This window comes from Tarenaya hassleriana, unplaced genomic scaffold (assembly GCF_000463585.1).
Source record: "Tarenaya hassleriana unplaced genomic scaffold, ASM46358v1 Cleome166, whole genome shotgun sequence".
NCBI classification, from domain to species: Eukaryota; Viridiplantae; Streptophyta; class Magnoliopsida; order Brassicales; family Cleomaceae; genus Tarenaya; species Tarenaya hassleriana.
In genome coordinates, this window is record NW_010965082.1 from 202,659 (window position 1) to 218,909 (window position 16,251).

Sequence of the window (16,251 nt, forward strand, 5' to 3'; positions counted from 1 at the left end):
AAAAGTGCCCTGCCACTAGCGGGGAAGGTCTGGCCAAATCCGCCGGCGGAGCTCTCAGCATGCCAAGCTTGGCTAGGTAACATCTCAGGGACCGACAATGCTTGGCGAAGGACACTGATAAAGGTTCTAATCCAACACTCACTGTATGAAATCTGGAAAGAACGAAACGCCCGCATCTTCCAGGACTCTGCCACCACTGCACAGCTGCTCCGACGTCGTCTAGATCGATCAGTACGAAGCACACTTTTATCGCTCCAGCAGGAACGCGACTGCGAAAGCAACGAACTCCTCCAACAGTGGTACTCCCTCAATCTGAATCGAGATTTGCAATTATAAGCCATGTATGAGTTTGTACTGTATTCCTTTGTAAGGGTCGAATAGCGTAAGCTTCAAGTGTAGATCGGAGATCCTGGATTATGTACCACCCCTTTTTGAAAAATATACCCAAATTTCATCAAAAAATAAAGTATAGTAATTGCTTCTCTCCATTTTTTGTTTTTTTTTGTCCACTGTATCTCATAAATGCAAAATTTAATACCTTACCTAGAAGAAATACAAGTGCATAATGATATGACGTGTCGTTCAACAACTGGTGGTCAAACTTGGCGACGAAACCGCTTATAAAACCCCGAAAAATTCTTCACGAGAAAGACCGAAGAGAGAAAAATATCGAGAAGAGGAAAAAGCAAACACCGACGATGACGAAGCAAATGACGATAATGGCGGTTCTGATGATTCTGGTAGCAATCTCTTCGAATATGGAGTTGGCGGTAGCCGCAGGTCCTTTCGATTGCCTCGACGCTTGCTTCACCGGCTGCGTTCAATCCGACAGTGAGTTTTCCGATCTAGTCGAGCGAAATCAGCTCCAGATCTCTGAGTTTCAGAACCCTTGATCCGTAAAATCTGATTTCTATTTCTATTTCGGTTCCGATCTTGATTTTGATAAATCTTTTGGGCGCGTTTCAGCGAGATTGATGCAGAGGTGCGAGGGCAAGTGCCGGATTAGATGCTCCCCTGGTAAAATCTTCACCCCTTCCTTGGAACGATTTTGAGAATTCAGAATCTGGAGGCGTTTGATCTGATTTCGGTCGTAACACGAGAGAGATCTGAATCGAACCTCATCTGGTTGCGTTAGATGGATTTCGCTTTTGAAATCTGGCAGAGAATTTATGAAAACATATACATGAATTGTTTTGGAGCTGATGTGATGTGTGTGTATTTTGATTGGCAGACGCAAAAACGGCGGGAGAGGGAAGAGCATAATTTACTAATTTAGTAAAATAAATGGATGCTGTAATGTTTGTTGTTGTGTTGTATGCTTTTATTATCACGATTATCATATTTGGGAAACTACCATCTGAATAATATGTTTGCGGTCTAATGAGTATTGGACATACTACATAAATGAATCATATCGATGATTCACTTTGGAGTTCATATACATATATGTATATATATATATATATATATATATGAATATTGAAGATCAAATCACAACAAACACGAGCATGAGCTAAACGACAACAAAGACCAAAAGATGAAACTCATGAGCATGAGCGTGTGTGATTGATTTTTACCTTATTTGGCTTCATTTATTACGAAAGAATTAAGACAAAAAAGATACAATCCTAATCCCATGGTTGAGGATTATTAAACGCGCCAAATCTCCTACGAATTTGATCGACATATCTTTCGCTTTCATTACAACATCGTAGCCATTTATGATTGTGCAATCGCAAAAGATGTTTTGTCTTTCCAGAATGTTCTTAGAAACACATCTTCATTCTCTTCCTTCAATTTAACAGTGAACCTTCTTCGCTTCCATCCCCTTCCACTTCTAGTTTTCTGTGAATTCTGATCGATTCTCAGGAGCATTCGCTCGGATGAAAATGTCGCAAGCAGTTCCTGGATTGGGTGATTGTCTTCCTCTCTCCCGCTTTCCGGACTCATAATGGCGGAGGCAGCCAGAGTTGCGTGGCGGCTGCGGTGAGGGACAACGGAGACAATCTCTGTTGGCTCTGTCTCAAGTGGCAAGTGAAGTTGGTGTCGTATATTAAGATTAGTTGGAGTTTATGTCAGAAAACATTGGTTGATGTTTCAGTTACTGTTGCTTCTTAATTTTATGCGACCGTTCGTGTAACTGCAGATTACAGTTACTTGGTTTGGTGGTTTATACATTCTGTAAGAAAAAATTGAGTAACTCATTGCAGACTTTTGTGTTCTGTAATCCTATTTGGAAGAAACCGAGCAGTTTGTATGAGTGCTAATGTGTAAATAAAAGTGTTGCGTGTTGCAGAATTTCAGAATTCTGTTTCTATTGTTGCAGAAAACAGAAATGGATTTTTTGGACAACCTCGGCCATTTGCAGAGAGAGAAGAGCATAACCCAGACAAACCTTTTTCTATGCGCTCCCGATTTCATTTCGGTTTCTGGGTTTGAATCTGTCTGCCGTGAATCATCTCTGTCAAATTTGCGCAGTTTTTGGTCTGTTGGTCTCATATACTTTGTTCATAGGATTATGGGACAGATTCCCAACGGCACGAACTGTGCAGCAGATTTTGGAGGAGTTACCCATTTGCATACTCGAGCAGCCATGGATGGTCATCTCCAGCACCTAACAGCAGAGGAAGGACACCATGGAGGACGTGAAGTGTGGGTTGAAGAGAAAATGCTTAAGTAACAAAGAAGGAGAAGATCCATGGACATGGAGGTGAAGAGGGTGAGGAAGAGGAAGTGGAGAAGAAAGAGGGGAGATTGGTCTGTTCCAACAGCAGAATCACTCCTCTGCCTGAAAATGTTGAGTTGGAGAACATAAACCATACCAAAGGCTAGAACTCTCCGGAAAGATCTTGGACATCAATGTCAAGTGATCATTGTTCTTGTCTTTCCTCGCTCTTGTACGAGAGCCTGGTTGTAATGTGTAAGTCAGGTTGATGGTTCAGGCCGAATGGAAACAATTGTGGACATGCTTCTCAAGCTGTCTCACCTCATTTCTGAACTTGATTCCGCCATGGATTTGCAGGGAAGAAGACTAGACAGCCAGGTAGTGGGAGAGACATAGAGGAGCATGACAGAGTTATTGTACTGTCATGCATGTGACAGCGGAAGGTGGTTCTTGGAGAAGCAAAGATTATTTGCAGGTGTTAACCTGAAAAACCTGCATGCAATTGCAGTGTCTTCCATATAAAGCAACACATTTCGGGTATGGTTTAAAATTGTTTATAAGGCTGAATTCCCCATCAATACAGCTAAACAAGTAAAGGGAGTGAGGTCAAACTATGAATAGCCCTTGGTCTACAAGGGAGTACTCATCTTGGTCAGGGAGAAGAAGAAGCTCATTGTCAAACCTCGTGGCATCATACATGTGAAGTGGGTACGCAGCAAGGAATGATGGGTCATTGTAGTCTGTAAATTCTGTATTTTGCAATCCAGAATTCTCGAGAAAGCGGTCACCTTGAAGCCAAAACAAGCCTAGGTCTCTGTCCAGTGATGCTGCTGGGTGCGGTTCTGGGAAATCCCAGTTTAGGTTTCTCAGGATTGACTCTGTATTACATGGTATACTGCAATTGGATTCCTGCAGCATTGTACCAGAGATGGAAGATGGAGCAGACAAGTCATGAAGGCCCATTGTAGAGTTCTTGTCTTGTTGCAGAAGGAAGTCATCCCCGTTCACAGGAGCTACTCGGTTCAGGCAACTGCTGACTGGAATCTCGAACGGAGGCTTGACTTCTGTTTCAATGAGACATGGCACAGGATTCTCCGCATAATAACTTTGACCAGTCAATGGTTGCGGAAGAAAGCTGCCTCCAAGGGAAATTGGCTTCGATTCAAGAAATTGTGGAACATCGTTCCAAGAATACTGTTGGGGAAGTGAAGAGTTCATCACACTTGGACTAGCTTCTGATGCAAATGGTGCAAGGGAAGGATCGTATCCTGTACGTGGCTTTTTGGCCTTTTGTGGACTGAGGATATTGCTTATTTTGGTTTCAGACACTGCGGTTGAAGCAATCCCCTTCTGATCAACATCTGTAGCGCTCGGGTTTGGTGTCTGAACTCCCGGGCTACCTCCAGAGAACGTGTAGCTACTATTCTGAACTTCTGCAGGCTGTATTTTTCTCGGGCTCTGGTGGCTTGGACATACTTCTGCATCTTTAGGGGGTGAATCCATATTCTTCTGCCCCTTCTCCTTCTCTAATCTGCTAAGGTAAAGCCTGTATTTCTGCGACAGTAAAACAAGTTCTATCCATGTTTTGTCTCTCTATCTGACAAGTCCTAATCACTGTTTGATGTAAGAGAGTTAAGTTACAAGGCTCTTACCTGCAGGTGGCTTGCAACATTTTCTCTGGTGAGCCACGGAACATTCATAAGGTCCAGAATTTTCTTCGGACCGGCTTCTACAGAAGAAGAAACCCACAAAAATCAGGGTTCTGTGAGCAGACATATGATGAAGGGAAGCAAAACCAGAGCACCAAACCGTAGAAGTACTTACTGTGATCACATCCGATCTGATTCACAGCGTGCACAAACTTCTGGTGAAGCTCAAATGTCCAAACCACTCTTGCTTTCTTCGTGGAAGATGGATCGGTCAGGTCCCTGTCATCTTGATGCTGCTTCTTCTCCGTGTCCTTCCTTTTCCTTCCGAAAGAAACTTCCTCCCCACCGAGAAAATGGGCATCTTCCGATTGATCAAGGCCATGCCTGGAGATCCAAATACTCTCGGCTCCTTCATACCCTTCGACGTCTCTGAATTCTTGGAGCTTCTTTCTGAGGACATGTTGCCATATGATCTTCAGCTCCTTCATCCTTATCGGTTTCAGTAGGTAGTCACAGGCTCCGTGCTGAACGCCCTTCATCACCCGGCTTGTCTCTCCATCCACCGACATCACTGCACAAGTAAATACAGCTTTGAACTCAGAACCCTTAAGCTTATAAAGTGATATCAGCATAAAGACTCTTTCTTTCTTTTTTCTTGGACCTCTTCTTTTGGGAGTTCGATATAGAAGTTGAGAAATTACTTATAACAGGAAGATCCATCTCGAGCCCGACATGCTCAAGAAGCTTGAACCCATCCATGTCCGGCATGTTCACATCGCTGATCACGATATCGTACCCGTCCTTACGCTCCCGGAGTAGCTTCAGAGCCTCTCTCGCCAAGCCACAGGTAGTAACTACAAGTACGAGGAGATTGTCAATATTTGTGTTAGGCTGTATTCCTTTTATACAGATTTGTCACACAACATGGATAAACATATACTTCCATGTCTGAAGGTTTCTCTTCCATCAAAATCTCAGAAAAGACTCAGAATCTGGGAGGGATCTCAAGGTGTTCAGACAGTAGTAGTTCAGAACAGATTCGCCATAAGAGCAGGAAAAACGAAAAAGAAGACAAGGATCTTAAGAAGAAAACCAAGGAGGAGGGGAGAAGAACATGATGGGGAGGGGACCTTCATACGAGCACTTCTTCAGCATCTTCTCGAGGATCTTGAGCCAGGTGGGGTCGTCGTCCACTACCAGGACACGGAGGCCGACCGGCGAGAAACATTTCTCCATTGTCATCGGCGATAGAGATTCTCCGACCGACAGGATTCACCGGAAAACCAGAGAGACAAGACAAATCCGGTGGGGCTCTGTGTCTGACTGTGTGTGTGTTCTTTTTTGGAAAGGCAGAAATGGGAGTGGGTTTGCGTTTTATTGAGAACTAAGGCCAAAAAAATAAAAAACAAATAAAAAAAAATAAATAGGCGAATATTTGGCGCCGTCTAGATAACGGTCACTGTGGCGCACGCTAGCTTTCCCTCCCCATCAATACTCTTCATATTTTTTTTTCTCCCCTCCCCTTTTTGTTCCTTTCCTTTTTCATTTCTTTTTTTAATCCTATTTTTTCGTTGTTTAGGCTTAATTATAATTTCTGTTGACGAAATTTAAATCTTGTTTCCGTTTTCCATTTTTTTTTTGTAACTTGCATGAGGGAATTCAGGATTTTTAGTACGTCTTTACTTTGCCGGAGAAAAAGTGTTGAACTCAGATTATATTGTATTTTAGATTTAATGACAAACATATAAATTGATTTATAACAGACTTTTTTATTAATCGGAATTTTTTTTATAAAAACAATATCCATAAAACCTTTTAAGTCATTTCTAATGATTCATTTCTATATAAGCCGGGTATCTCTTTCTCTTTTCCCTTCTCCTCATTTTTATATTCTCCACTTTTCTAAATAAAACATCTATCGGTATACATTGTACATGTTCAAATCATCTTAAACCTCTTTTCGTAATTTTTTTTCTATATCTAACTATCTTCTCTCTAATATTCTCATTTTTAATTCTATGCATTCTTTTATATATATTCATACATCCATCGCACCATTTTTATCTCGGTCACATTCGTTTTGGACACATTTTATCGTTTGTCCACCCAACATTCGTTACCATACATCAATACGGGTCTTATGATGGTATGATATAGAATTTTTCTTTCAACCGTATGGAAACCTTACGATCGCAAAGAATCTCGTAGCTTGTCTCTGTTTCATCCATCCAACTTTTATCATGTGACTAACATCTTCATCGCAATTCTCATCGTTTTGAATGATTTAACCAAGATATTTAAAATATGGGTTTCGAGATACCAATCCGCTTTGCAAATTAACTCATACACCACTAGAAAGTCTTCTACTAAAACACAATGTGTGTACTCGATATTCATTCTATGAAACCTAAAACCATATGCCTCTAATATACTCTTTGTAACTCTAATTGTTCATTTATTTCTTCTCTATACTTATATATTAACACGATGTCGTCTGTAAATATAATGTACTAAGATATCTTTTTTATATATTTGTTGTCAATTCATTCATGATTAAGGTGAAGAGGTACAAGATTAAAATATTACTGTTTTAAATGGTAAAAAATTTCGGCTCTTTGATTACGAAATAACGTTCCTAATATGCATGGGTAACACAAAAGTGTGATCATTTTGTCACGCAAAAGCGTGAGCGATTTAGTCTATATATGGTTTGAGATCTTTTACTCCCCAAAACACATTCAAATGTTAAATTAAAATTAAATATTATGTGGTAGAAACAATTAATATTATTCAGGAAGGAAGTTGGATATACAAAAGAATAGATATGTCTACGGATAATATTTCAACTCATTACGAGGAAAAGTTGGTTAATTTTATGTAACTTAAAATAAATCAGAATTGTCGCATTCAAAGGAAGAAGAAATTAGTCATGTGAAAGAACGAGACAGATTTTGCTCTACAAATGATTAGGATATATATGCGTGTGTGTGGGAAATTATTAGAAATATTGGTTTGAATTAAATTTATATAATTTCTTTTTATATTAAATTTGAAAATTTTTACTATACGAGAAATTTTATTTTTTATAGTCTTAAAATTTTATTACAAATTATATAGTAACTTTAAGTTGATCAATAATAATAATAATAAACGATTATTGTATTTTGACATGCTATCCCAGTACATTTTTTAGGGATAATCGCATATAAATACCTAAACTTTTATAAAATTCTCAAATAAATACCTGAACTATAAAACTCCTAAATAAATATCTGAACTTTTCAAAACTTCCACATAAATACTCAAACTTTTAAAATTTTACCAAATAAAACAATTTTCATTGACGACATTAATTGATTGAGTCATTAATTTTCGTAAGATTTAGTTATAAATTAAACGACGTTAATGGATTTTGGTTTTATTTGAATTTTTTTGAAAAGTTTGGGTATTTATATGGAAGTTTTGAAAAGTTTAGATATTTATCTCGAAGTTTTATAATTTAGGTATTTATTTAGAAATTTTGTAAAAGTTTAGATATTTATATGCGATTATTCCTTTTTAAAAATATGGAATTTTTTCTTGCAAAATTAGGGTTCTTGGTGTGTAAATATAATCATATAAATTATTCTTCATGGTTTTAATAATGCGCCCACACACACACACACACACAAAAAGCACTAAGACATTCCAAAGGTTGGATTAGACCCACACAAAGAGCACTCTCCAATCACTTGCCGACTAATCAGTCTTATGGGTCAAAAAATATAAACCCTAATTTGTGTAATGTCGCCACGCGATTGGGCTGTGTCCTCCACGCGCTGCTTTGGAACACTAACCTTTTAATTAATGTGCATGTAAATCTAATCAATGCTTTGGCCCTCGAATTATATTGGTTGTTATTAAGTATAATTCCACTACTGATGAACATTAATCGTCCTTTGTAATGAAGGTTCTTTCTTAGTGTACTTTTTTATTCATCATTTAAAAAATAATTGTGAAGAAATAAAGGTTTTAAGTTATTGGAAACAAATGGAGGTGTTAATTAGTGCATGCCCATTAAAAGGATGACATCCATTTCCATGACATAAGAACTGACCAGACTACTATTATTATTATTATTATTATTATTATTATTATTATTATTATTATTATTATTATCATCATCATCATTAATTTATTATTGTTATTATTATTATTATTATTATTTTAATTATATCGAACTTCCTTATGTAAATATTATGACTTTATAAAATGTTATCGTTTGATGCATGCCCATTATTACCGTTACCTTATTTTGTGATTATATAATCAAAAGCCGACATTAAAAACCCTAATTATCATATAAAATCGGTTAATGGTGATAATAGCCGCAAAAAAAACTCTCTTGAGTTCAAAGGATTAATTCCGAAGAATATAATATAAAGAGAGGAAATATCTAAGTTAATGCAAGTACCATTAGGGATGTTAAAGAAGTCCGAAACACGAAGCTCCACCTGAGCCTTTCCAATAAAAAAGGGTTGGGGTTTACGAGTATAAGTCTGTTAAGTTTTCGAGCTTTCGGACCACGAATCAAATTGATGGTTTTAGTGCTCTATGATGATCGTATGATGTGAGGACTTGTACTGTTGTGATGAATTCATTGGATGAATGCATTATATGTTCATTATTTGTTTTGCATATTTAATAAATAATGAAATCCTTGAATCGTTATGAACGATCCTAAACTCCTTAGTCGCTTGTCATTGTGGGAGTAATGATGAATTAAGACTAATATGAGGCGTGATGGATGATCATAGAGATGATCATGTGTATTGGATACGGATCATGATCATGGGTACTTGTTTGGAACAAGTGACCGGATGACTCGCGTGAAATTGTCGATTGGATTTTATCCATGACTGCAATCTCACATGATGGTTTACTTTGGATCCTTAGACCTGATATGTCTACCCGTATCCGACATGAGGATTAATGTACTTTGACTGCGTCAAACGTCGTCTTTAACCGGATGATTATAACGACGTGACTCAGGTACATTACGAGTCATGTAGTGGATAGTAGATAGTCAAGATGGAATTTTGTGCATCTCTAAAGAGAGAAATATCGTTGGGCCCGTCGTAACAGTAGGACTGTTGAAATGTGTGGCCACACTATAGATGAATGTCATATATTTCTTACAGTCTACTCGGGATACGACAAATCAATCGAAATGTGTTTCGATATATGATATCGTGAGACAAAGAGGATCATCGTTTGAGCTATCACTGGCTTTCGGTTAGATCACATCTAACTCTATCCGATGGGGGTAATCGTAATATCTTGTTAGAGACCGCTTATGATTTGTAAAACGAGATTGGATCTCGGATTTACTGCCGTTATCGGAGGAGCCTAAAGGGTCACACATACGGGATGGATGTGTATGTACGTGAAGTCGGAACAGAGAAATTTGGAATTTCTCCAAGGGGTCAGACCGACCGGTCCAATAGTTAGACCGTCCAATGGTTGTATCGTCCAGTCTGACTCAGTCGGGCACGATTTTGTTCTACTAACTGTGTTGGCCTAGACCGACCAGTCTACTCATTGGACCGACCAGTCCAGACACAGTGACGTCAGCACGTGTCATTTGATGACACGTGTGTTTTCATGCTTCAGAGGTCCAGACCAATCGGTCCAGACCTAGACCGGTGGTCTAAGTCTTTTTCGGAGTGTTGGCAGAACAGGAGCAAAACCGTCTAGACTGATCGGTCTAGGTCTGGACGTCCAGACGTCGGCAGACCACCAGTTCGTGATTTTCACGTGTTTTCTTGATCAAAACAGGTGGGAAACGACCCCAATCATTTAGAACTCGAACCAAGAATATCTGGGGTTGTTCTTGGTTCCAAGTGTTGAAATCCATTACAAGGTGTGGATACCTCAAGTGTGTGTTGGCTTCATCAACATCTAAGTTGTGATCAACAACCTGCAATTTGATTGTGAATCTAAGGGATTCAAAGGTTAGTTTTCTCTCTTGAAGCTCTTCATCGAGCATGTTTGGTCCGTGGGTGACCGGTTTTTGAATGTCATTTCCGCTGCGCAAACCTACAAACCTGATCCAAGGACGGTTGTGAACCGTCCGGGACGTGCACGACACGACCCAGCACAAATACGTTTCGGGCAAAGTCGGACCGGTTGGATTTCAAATCAGGCTCGAGGCTCAAATCTTTTTCCCCTAAAATCTTTCTACTATTCATTCACCGTTTAATTATATACATTTTCATTTTCATTCAATATAAATTACATTATCTTATAATGCAAAACAATTCAATTCAATTAATTCAATTAAAAAGGGAATCATTCTGGACCCCCAGGGCGACCGCTCGACTTTTTTGGAATCTCAGGAAGCTCACCAAGATCAGACACGTGGCTAGAGTGTTTGTGCGCTGCAAGATCAGTGATGGGGAAAAAACTTTCTTTTGGCATGATCATTGGACTGATTTGGGTCCCCTGATTGATTATATTGGAAGGAATGGCCCAAGATTACTCAAAACACCTTTGAAAGCCAAGGTTAAAGAAGTAACTGCGGATGGGAGATGGGCACTATCGACGGCTAGGTCACGACACATTCAGGAGCTCCATTTTAGACTCATAGTAATGAGGGCACCGACGACAAATGACGAACCTGACAGATATGAATGGAAAGTTGCAGAAAACTCCTTCAAGCCGACTTTCTCAAGCTCAAAAACATGGAATCTGATTAGATCAGTAGATGTAAAAGTGGATTGGTCACCTATGGATTGGTTTAAGGAAGCTATATCAAGATACGCATTCATGCAATGGGTTGCTATGGAGGGAAGGTTACCCACTAAAGATAGGTTGTTAAAGTGGAACTTGATACAAAATTCAACTTGTGTCCTTTGTAACAGTGAGGAGGAATCATATGAACACTTGTTCTTCTAATGCTCATACTCGTTGCAGATTTGGTCAGACTTGGCAAGGAGGATATGTCAAAACTCTCTTGACAGGCTCATGAATACCCAGCAATGGATAGCAACGATCACCACAGATGACACGCATCAGAGACGATCCCTATTGAAGATCCTCATTTAGCATGCGGTGTATTGATCGTGCCAATCTAGATGAATGGATGGTCAAGTAATAAAACCTAGACTAAGCCGATTCCGCAAAGGTACAGATTCGATGTAGTACCAGGGTCGAACACAGGGACCGAGAGATGATAGTGTCGATGGTGATCCTAACGAGGGTCGAGCGCAAAATAGTTGGTTGGTTGGGAAAAACTATAACTAATGGCACTGTAAGTTCGGGGGTTCACCGATGCTACAGATTATCTAAATAGATGGTTGGTTTGCAGTCTAAGGTCGACTCAGGAAACTCTAGCCTCTATCCTAGAACGCGTCCGGTCAGAGATCTTCATTCTCTAACTAACGTTTTCCTTATCAACTTCCGCATCTTTAGGTCTATGTTAGAAGCATTAACGTCCGCTATCATAGTTTCTAGGTCGAATTAAGAATTCCTTATCAAATCCAACTTATGCGTTCAGAATTAATAACCTATCTTATGAACAAATTCTGGTATTAATTAATCCAAATTCCTTTGCAATTAATGAATCCAAGTTCAATTCTATAGCGTGATCAATCCTAAGAAAGCATTACGTTCAATTCATAAAACCGGATCTAATTTAGACATGCATTCAACCGTTTATGCGCATTGATAATTCCGTAACATGGTTAGATTCCTAACCTACAGCAAGTGAACTACTCACACATCATGGAGAAAAGCGAAATATATATGGATTCATACAACATTTCAATAGAAAAGGAATAGAAAATTTATAGTATGAAGAATCAATCTTTGAACAACGAAATGCATCAATCTCCACTCCAATTCGTCCCCCGAAGTGTCAAGAACCCAAAAATATCGAACAATATCGAAAAATGTGTCAAAAAGCGAACCCCTCGGTTTCCGTACGGTCTTTTTATAGACATTTTGAAATATCGACGTTAAAAACCTCGATATCGATGTTTTGTAACGTCGATATTCTCCCAAGGTTCAAGATCTCGAGGTTTTGGAAGGTCGATATCGATGTTGTGGAAGGTCGATATATGGACTGCTCAGATCTCAAGGTATGGAACATCGATATCGATGTTCTGGAATGTCTAGATCTGGAAATCTGAAAGTCTGATCTCGAGGTAGCTGAAAACATCGATATCGATGTTATAAAACGTCGATATCGATGTTCTCAACATCGAGATTCTTCCTGTTCTGCTCCAAAGTTCGTTTCTCTCCCGCGGCAAGTCCGTGACCTTTCTTAGCTCATCCGTGATTGTCCAATTGGTCCAATTAAGTTCCAAAAACACCGTTTTAGCTTCGTTTTCGTCCGATTATGCGAATATTTCTGAAATTACATCAAAGAGCAAAGAAAACGGTATTTGTGCACAAAATGTGGCCTAAATGCTAGATTTGCATGGAAAAGAGGGGTGAAATGCAACTAAAACTATAGAAAAATAACGTCAAAAACCGATGTCATCAACTCCCGCAGAATTAGACTTTTGCTCGTCCTCGGACAAAAAACTCTAGGAAAAATAATCTAAAAAGGGAGGAGAACGAAGGGTCGATTCCATATGAATGTCAGAAGCTAAAACGGTGTTTTTGGAACTTACTTGGACCAAGTGGCCTAAATGCTAGATTTGCATGGAAAAGAGGGGTGAAATGCAACTAAAACTATAGAAAAATAACGTCAAAAACCGATGTCATCAACTCCCCCAGACTTAGACTTTTGCTCGTCCTCGGACAAAAAACTCTAGGAAAAATAATCTAAAAAGGGAGGACAACGAAGGGTCGATTCCATATGAATGTCAAAAGCGAGATTATCATCTAGTTCTAGCTACCCGTGAACGGAAACAAGTCTATTCTACTATGGTCTCTCGTCTCTCAGAATGAATAATAGCTATGGGGTTTTTTCTATCGCTTAGTGCCACCCAGACTGTTTTAGTCTCGTCCTCGGACAAAATAAACTACAAACTACTCCGAGTCCTCGGAGTCCGAAATGACTATCGTCTCCGACTGGATGTGGTCATATGCGGGGGCGCCTGATGTGCCCGCTGGCGCGTATCCGATCGGATAAGAGTATCCCGGATAAGGATAGTGCGGCGGTGGGTAGACTGGCTGCATCGGGAAGATCTGCCCGGCGTGATAGTGCAGCTGATCCAGCATCGTCGACTGGAAGTCACCCGCATGGGCTTGCTGCCCCCGTGCTCGGGTCGCAGCTCGCCTCTCGGTCTCTGCGGCCTCGCTCTGGCATAGAGTACGGTCATCCACTTCGTGGAGGCGTTCGACTGCCTCCCGAGAGTAGTCCTCAATACGCTGGACCCGCTGCTCTATCTCTCCCCTCCACTGTCGCATCTCGTCGAAGTATGCATCGGTGTACGGGCCAGTCTTCTGTGGCGCGGGGTTCTGGGGCGACGGGTTGTGCAACTTTTGATGAGCAAATCAATCGTTGCTGATCTTCTTTGTATCTCTAAACGTATTCTCGAGTTTCTCCTTTTCTCGGTAAGGAGGGAATAACGTTTTAATAAAGTGGAATCACGCCTAGAAGATCATATCCAGGTTCATCTTCTTCGTTTTCGTTTTTTCAATTATGTTGTTTTCGTTATTTTTCTCGTTGTATCCATACCCATACTTTTCTAACATTTTTTGTGTGTAAGAATTTGGTTATTAGAATTTCAAACATGTGAGTTCATAAATCTTTGACGATACCAGAGAATCTAAGTATCTAATTCCAGATTTTGACGGTCATTATGACCATGGACGGACCTATGTTATGAGTTATGGGGGACATATACCCCCACTCTTTTTATTAAAAAAACTTATTTTCATTATAGTTTTGATAAATTTCTAACAATAGATGCCCCATAAAAAATTTATATTTATCTCTAGTAATTTTTATATTGCTCTTATTGATAAATTTTTTTAGGTCTGCCTATGGTTCTGATGTTGTTGTTAGAACACCAATGGTTAATCACATCATTTGGGTTGTGGTATCGATCTTTCACGGAAAAGAATACAAATTAGTTTTGATCTAGAATTTCGATTCTCATATATGGTCATGGTTTCTATTCTACGGTGGATATGAAGTCGATGAATTCATAAATTGACCGCAATTATTGATTAGTATTGGTTTGTTCCATCTTTCTTTTAGTTTTCAAATAATTTGATTTGATATTGTTATTTTTAAATATATTTTTGTTGATTTTTTTATGTAACAATATACTATTATATTATTTTTTGAAAAAATTTGCAAAGTATGCCAAAAGTAAGAGATATTTGAAGTCTGTAAAAAAAATTGAATCATTTGCAAAATATATTTTTTTATAATAATTTCAATAATATCCTTGACAGTAACAGAATAAGTTAAGTGAAAAATCATTGCCAATACTTTATTTTTCTCTCAAAAAAAATTTAAAATTCTCTGCATTATTGAATTTTCGTTGAAAGGACGATTTTTGTGCATTTTTTATTCCATTGCATATCACTATAATAATAAAAAAATCGAAATAGATATAATTTTCCTTACTTATATTTTCAGTTGATTTTATATTGTTTTTCTGTTTTCGTTTATTGTGTTTCAAATTAAAAGCTTTGTTATGTCATTTTTGTACACCTCCCCATTTGTTTTGTAAATTATAGCCTCCACTTTTTGCTCCGTCCTGGAAGTGTATGTACACATCCCGAACGAAAATATGAGCACTCAAACGTTATTTGTCTCATCTCAGACGATAATCTGAGCACAAGAGGTTATTTTTCTCATCCCATATGAGATTATCATCTCCTGAACATATAGTACTCATCTCGTAAAAAAACTCTGAGTTCTCGGACGATATTATCCCAACTCGGACAAGATTATCATTCGGAACGGTACAATCTCATTCAGGATGAAACAATATCGTCCGAGTGCTTGGAGTTTTGTCAAGGATGAGTACATTCTTGTTTGAGGGAATGCAACATCATACTTCAGACAATGATTTTCTCTCCTAGACGAGATTGTCATCTCCTAGACAATTCTAGAAGTGAAAATCTCGTCTAATAGAGGAAATGATCATCCAGTTGCTCGGATTTTTGTTCGAGATGAGTATATTCTCATCCGGGGGAGCAGGACGTCTTATCTCGGACGATCATTCCCTCTCCCAGACGAGATTACCACATGGCGGACAATTAACCCGTCTAGTAGAGGGAATGATCGTATGAAAGGAAGGTTTACTATTTCTGATGTTCATTTTTCATGTGATATGACTGTCTTCAGTCTCTAACGATACTTTCCGGTAGGATAAGAGCCTAGCTAGTCCTTAGAAATATTGGTTGTAATGCTCTAGGATGATCCATGATATGACATTTTACTTTGTATTGATTCATTGATTTATGAATGCATTATTTTTCCGTTATACGATTAGCATGTTTGTTGTATTTCGGCATCCTTGAATCATTAGAGAATGATTCTAAACTCCCTAGTCAGTCATCATTGTGGGAACAATGTTGAATCAAGACTAGGATGAGGTGTGATCAACGCATTGGATATAAATCACAATCATGGATACTCGTTGTGAACGAGTGACTGGATGACCCGCATGAGATTGTCACATGGACAGAGTCATGACTTGAATCTCACACAGCGTTTCGTTTATGGATCCTCATACCTGAGATGTCTAGAGTATCTAATATGAGGAGTGGCGTGTCTTGACTGCGTCAAACGTCGTCTTTAACCGGATGATTATAACAGCGTTGATCAGATACGTTCACGAATCATATGAAGATAGTAGACATGCAATATGGGACTTGTCACCTCCTTAACAGGAGAGATATCGCTGGGCCCTCTCGTGGAAGTCGGACTATGAAAACGCGTGGCCACACTATAGATGAAGTTGCATCTATTTTACTAGTCGATTT

At 39.0% G+C, this 16,251-nt stretch overlaps 2 protein-coding genes and 1 long non-coding RNA gene across 4 annotated transcripts in view; 2 read left to right on the top strand and 1 right to left on the bottom strand.

Annotated features, from left to right (window-relative positions):
• Window positions 1-2,680, top strand: part of LOC104809801 — a 5,577-nt gene extending 2,897 nt beyond the window's left edge. The window contains exons 5-6 of the mRNA XM_019202137.1: window positions 6-76; window positions 2,515-2,680. Coding sequence (XP_019057682.1) covers window positions 6-76; window positions 2,515-2,680 — 237 coding nt within the window. The remainder of the gene's footprint in view (window positions 1-5; window positions 77-2,514) is intronic.
• LOC104809797 (two-component response regulator ARR11-like) lies at window positions 1,320-6,019 on the bottom strand. Of its 2 annotated transcripts, XM_010535873.2 has the most exons (6): window positions 5,445-6,019; window positions 5,016-5,168; window positions 4,490-4,885; window positions 4,318-4,394; window positions 2,823-4,219; window positions 1,320-2,614 (listed from the first exon to the last, which is right to left on the bottom strand). In XM_010535873.2, exons 1-5 carry the CDS (start codon window positions 5,554-5,556, stop codon window positions 3,272-3,274), a joined length of 1,686 nt encoding a protein of 561 aa, XP_010534175.1. In that variant the 5' UTR covers window positions 5,557-6,019; the 3' UTR covers window positions 1,320-2,614; window positions 2,823-3,271. The 2 variants fall into 2 exon arrangements, with proteins under 2 accessions (XP_010534175.1, XP_010534176.1); XM_010535874.2 differs by lacking the exon at window positions 1,320-2,614 and having other exon boundaries at window positions 3,185-4,219; window positions 5,408-5,538.
• On the top strand, window positions 4,801-5,357 carry LOC104809796. The gene is made up of 3 exons (XR_771209.1): window positions 4,801-4,893; window positions 5,025-5,161; window positions 5,269-5,357. It is a non-coding gene; the product is annotated as an uncharacterized LOC104809796 (long non-coding RNA).
• Window positions 6,020-16,251: the final 10,232 nt, after the last annotated feature.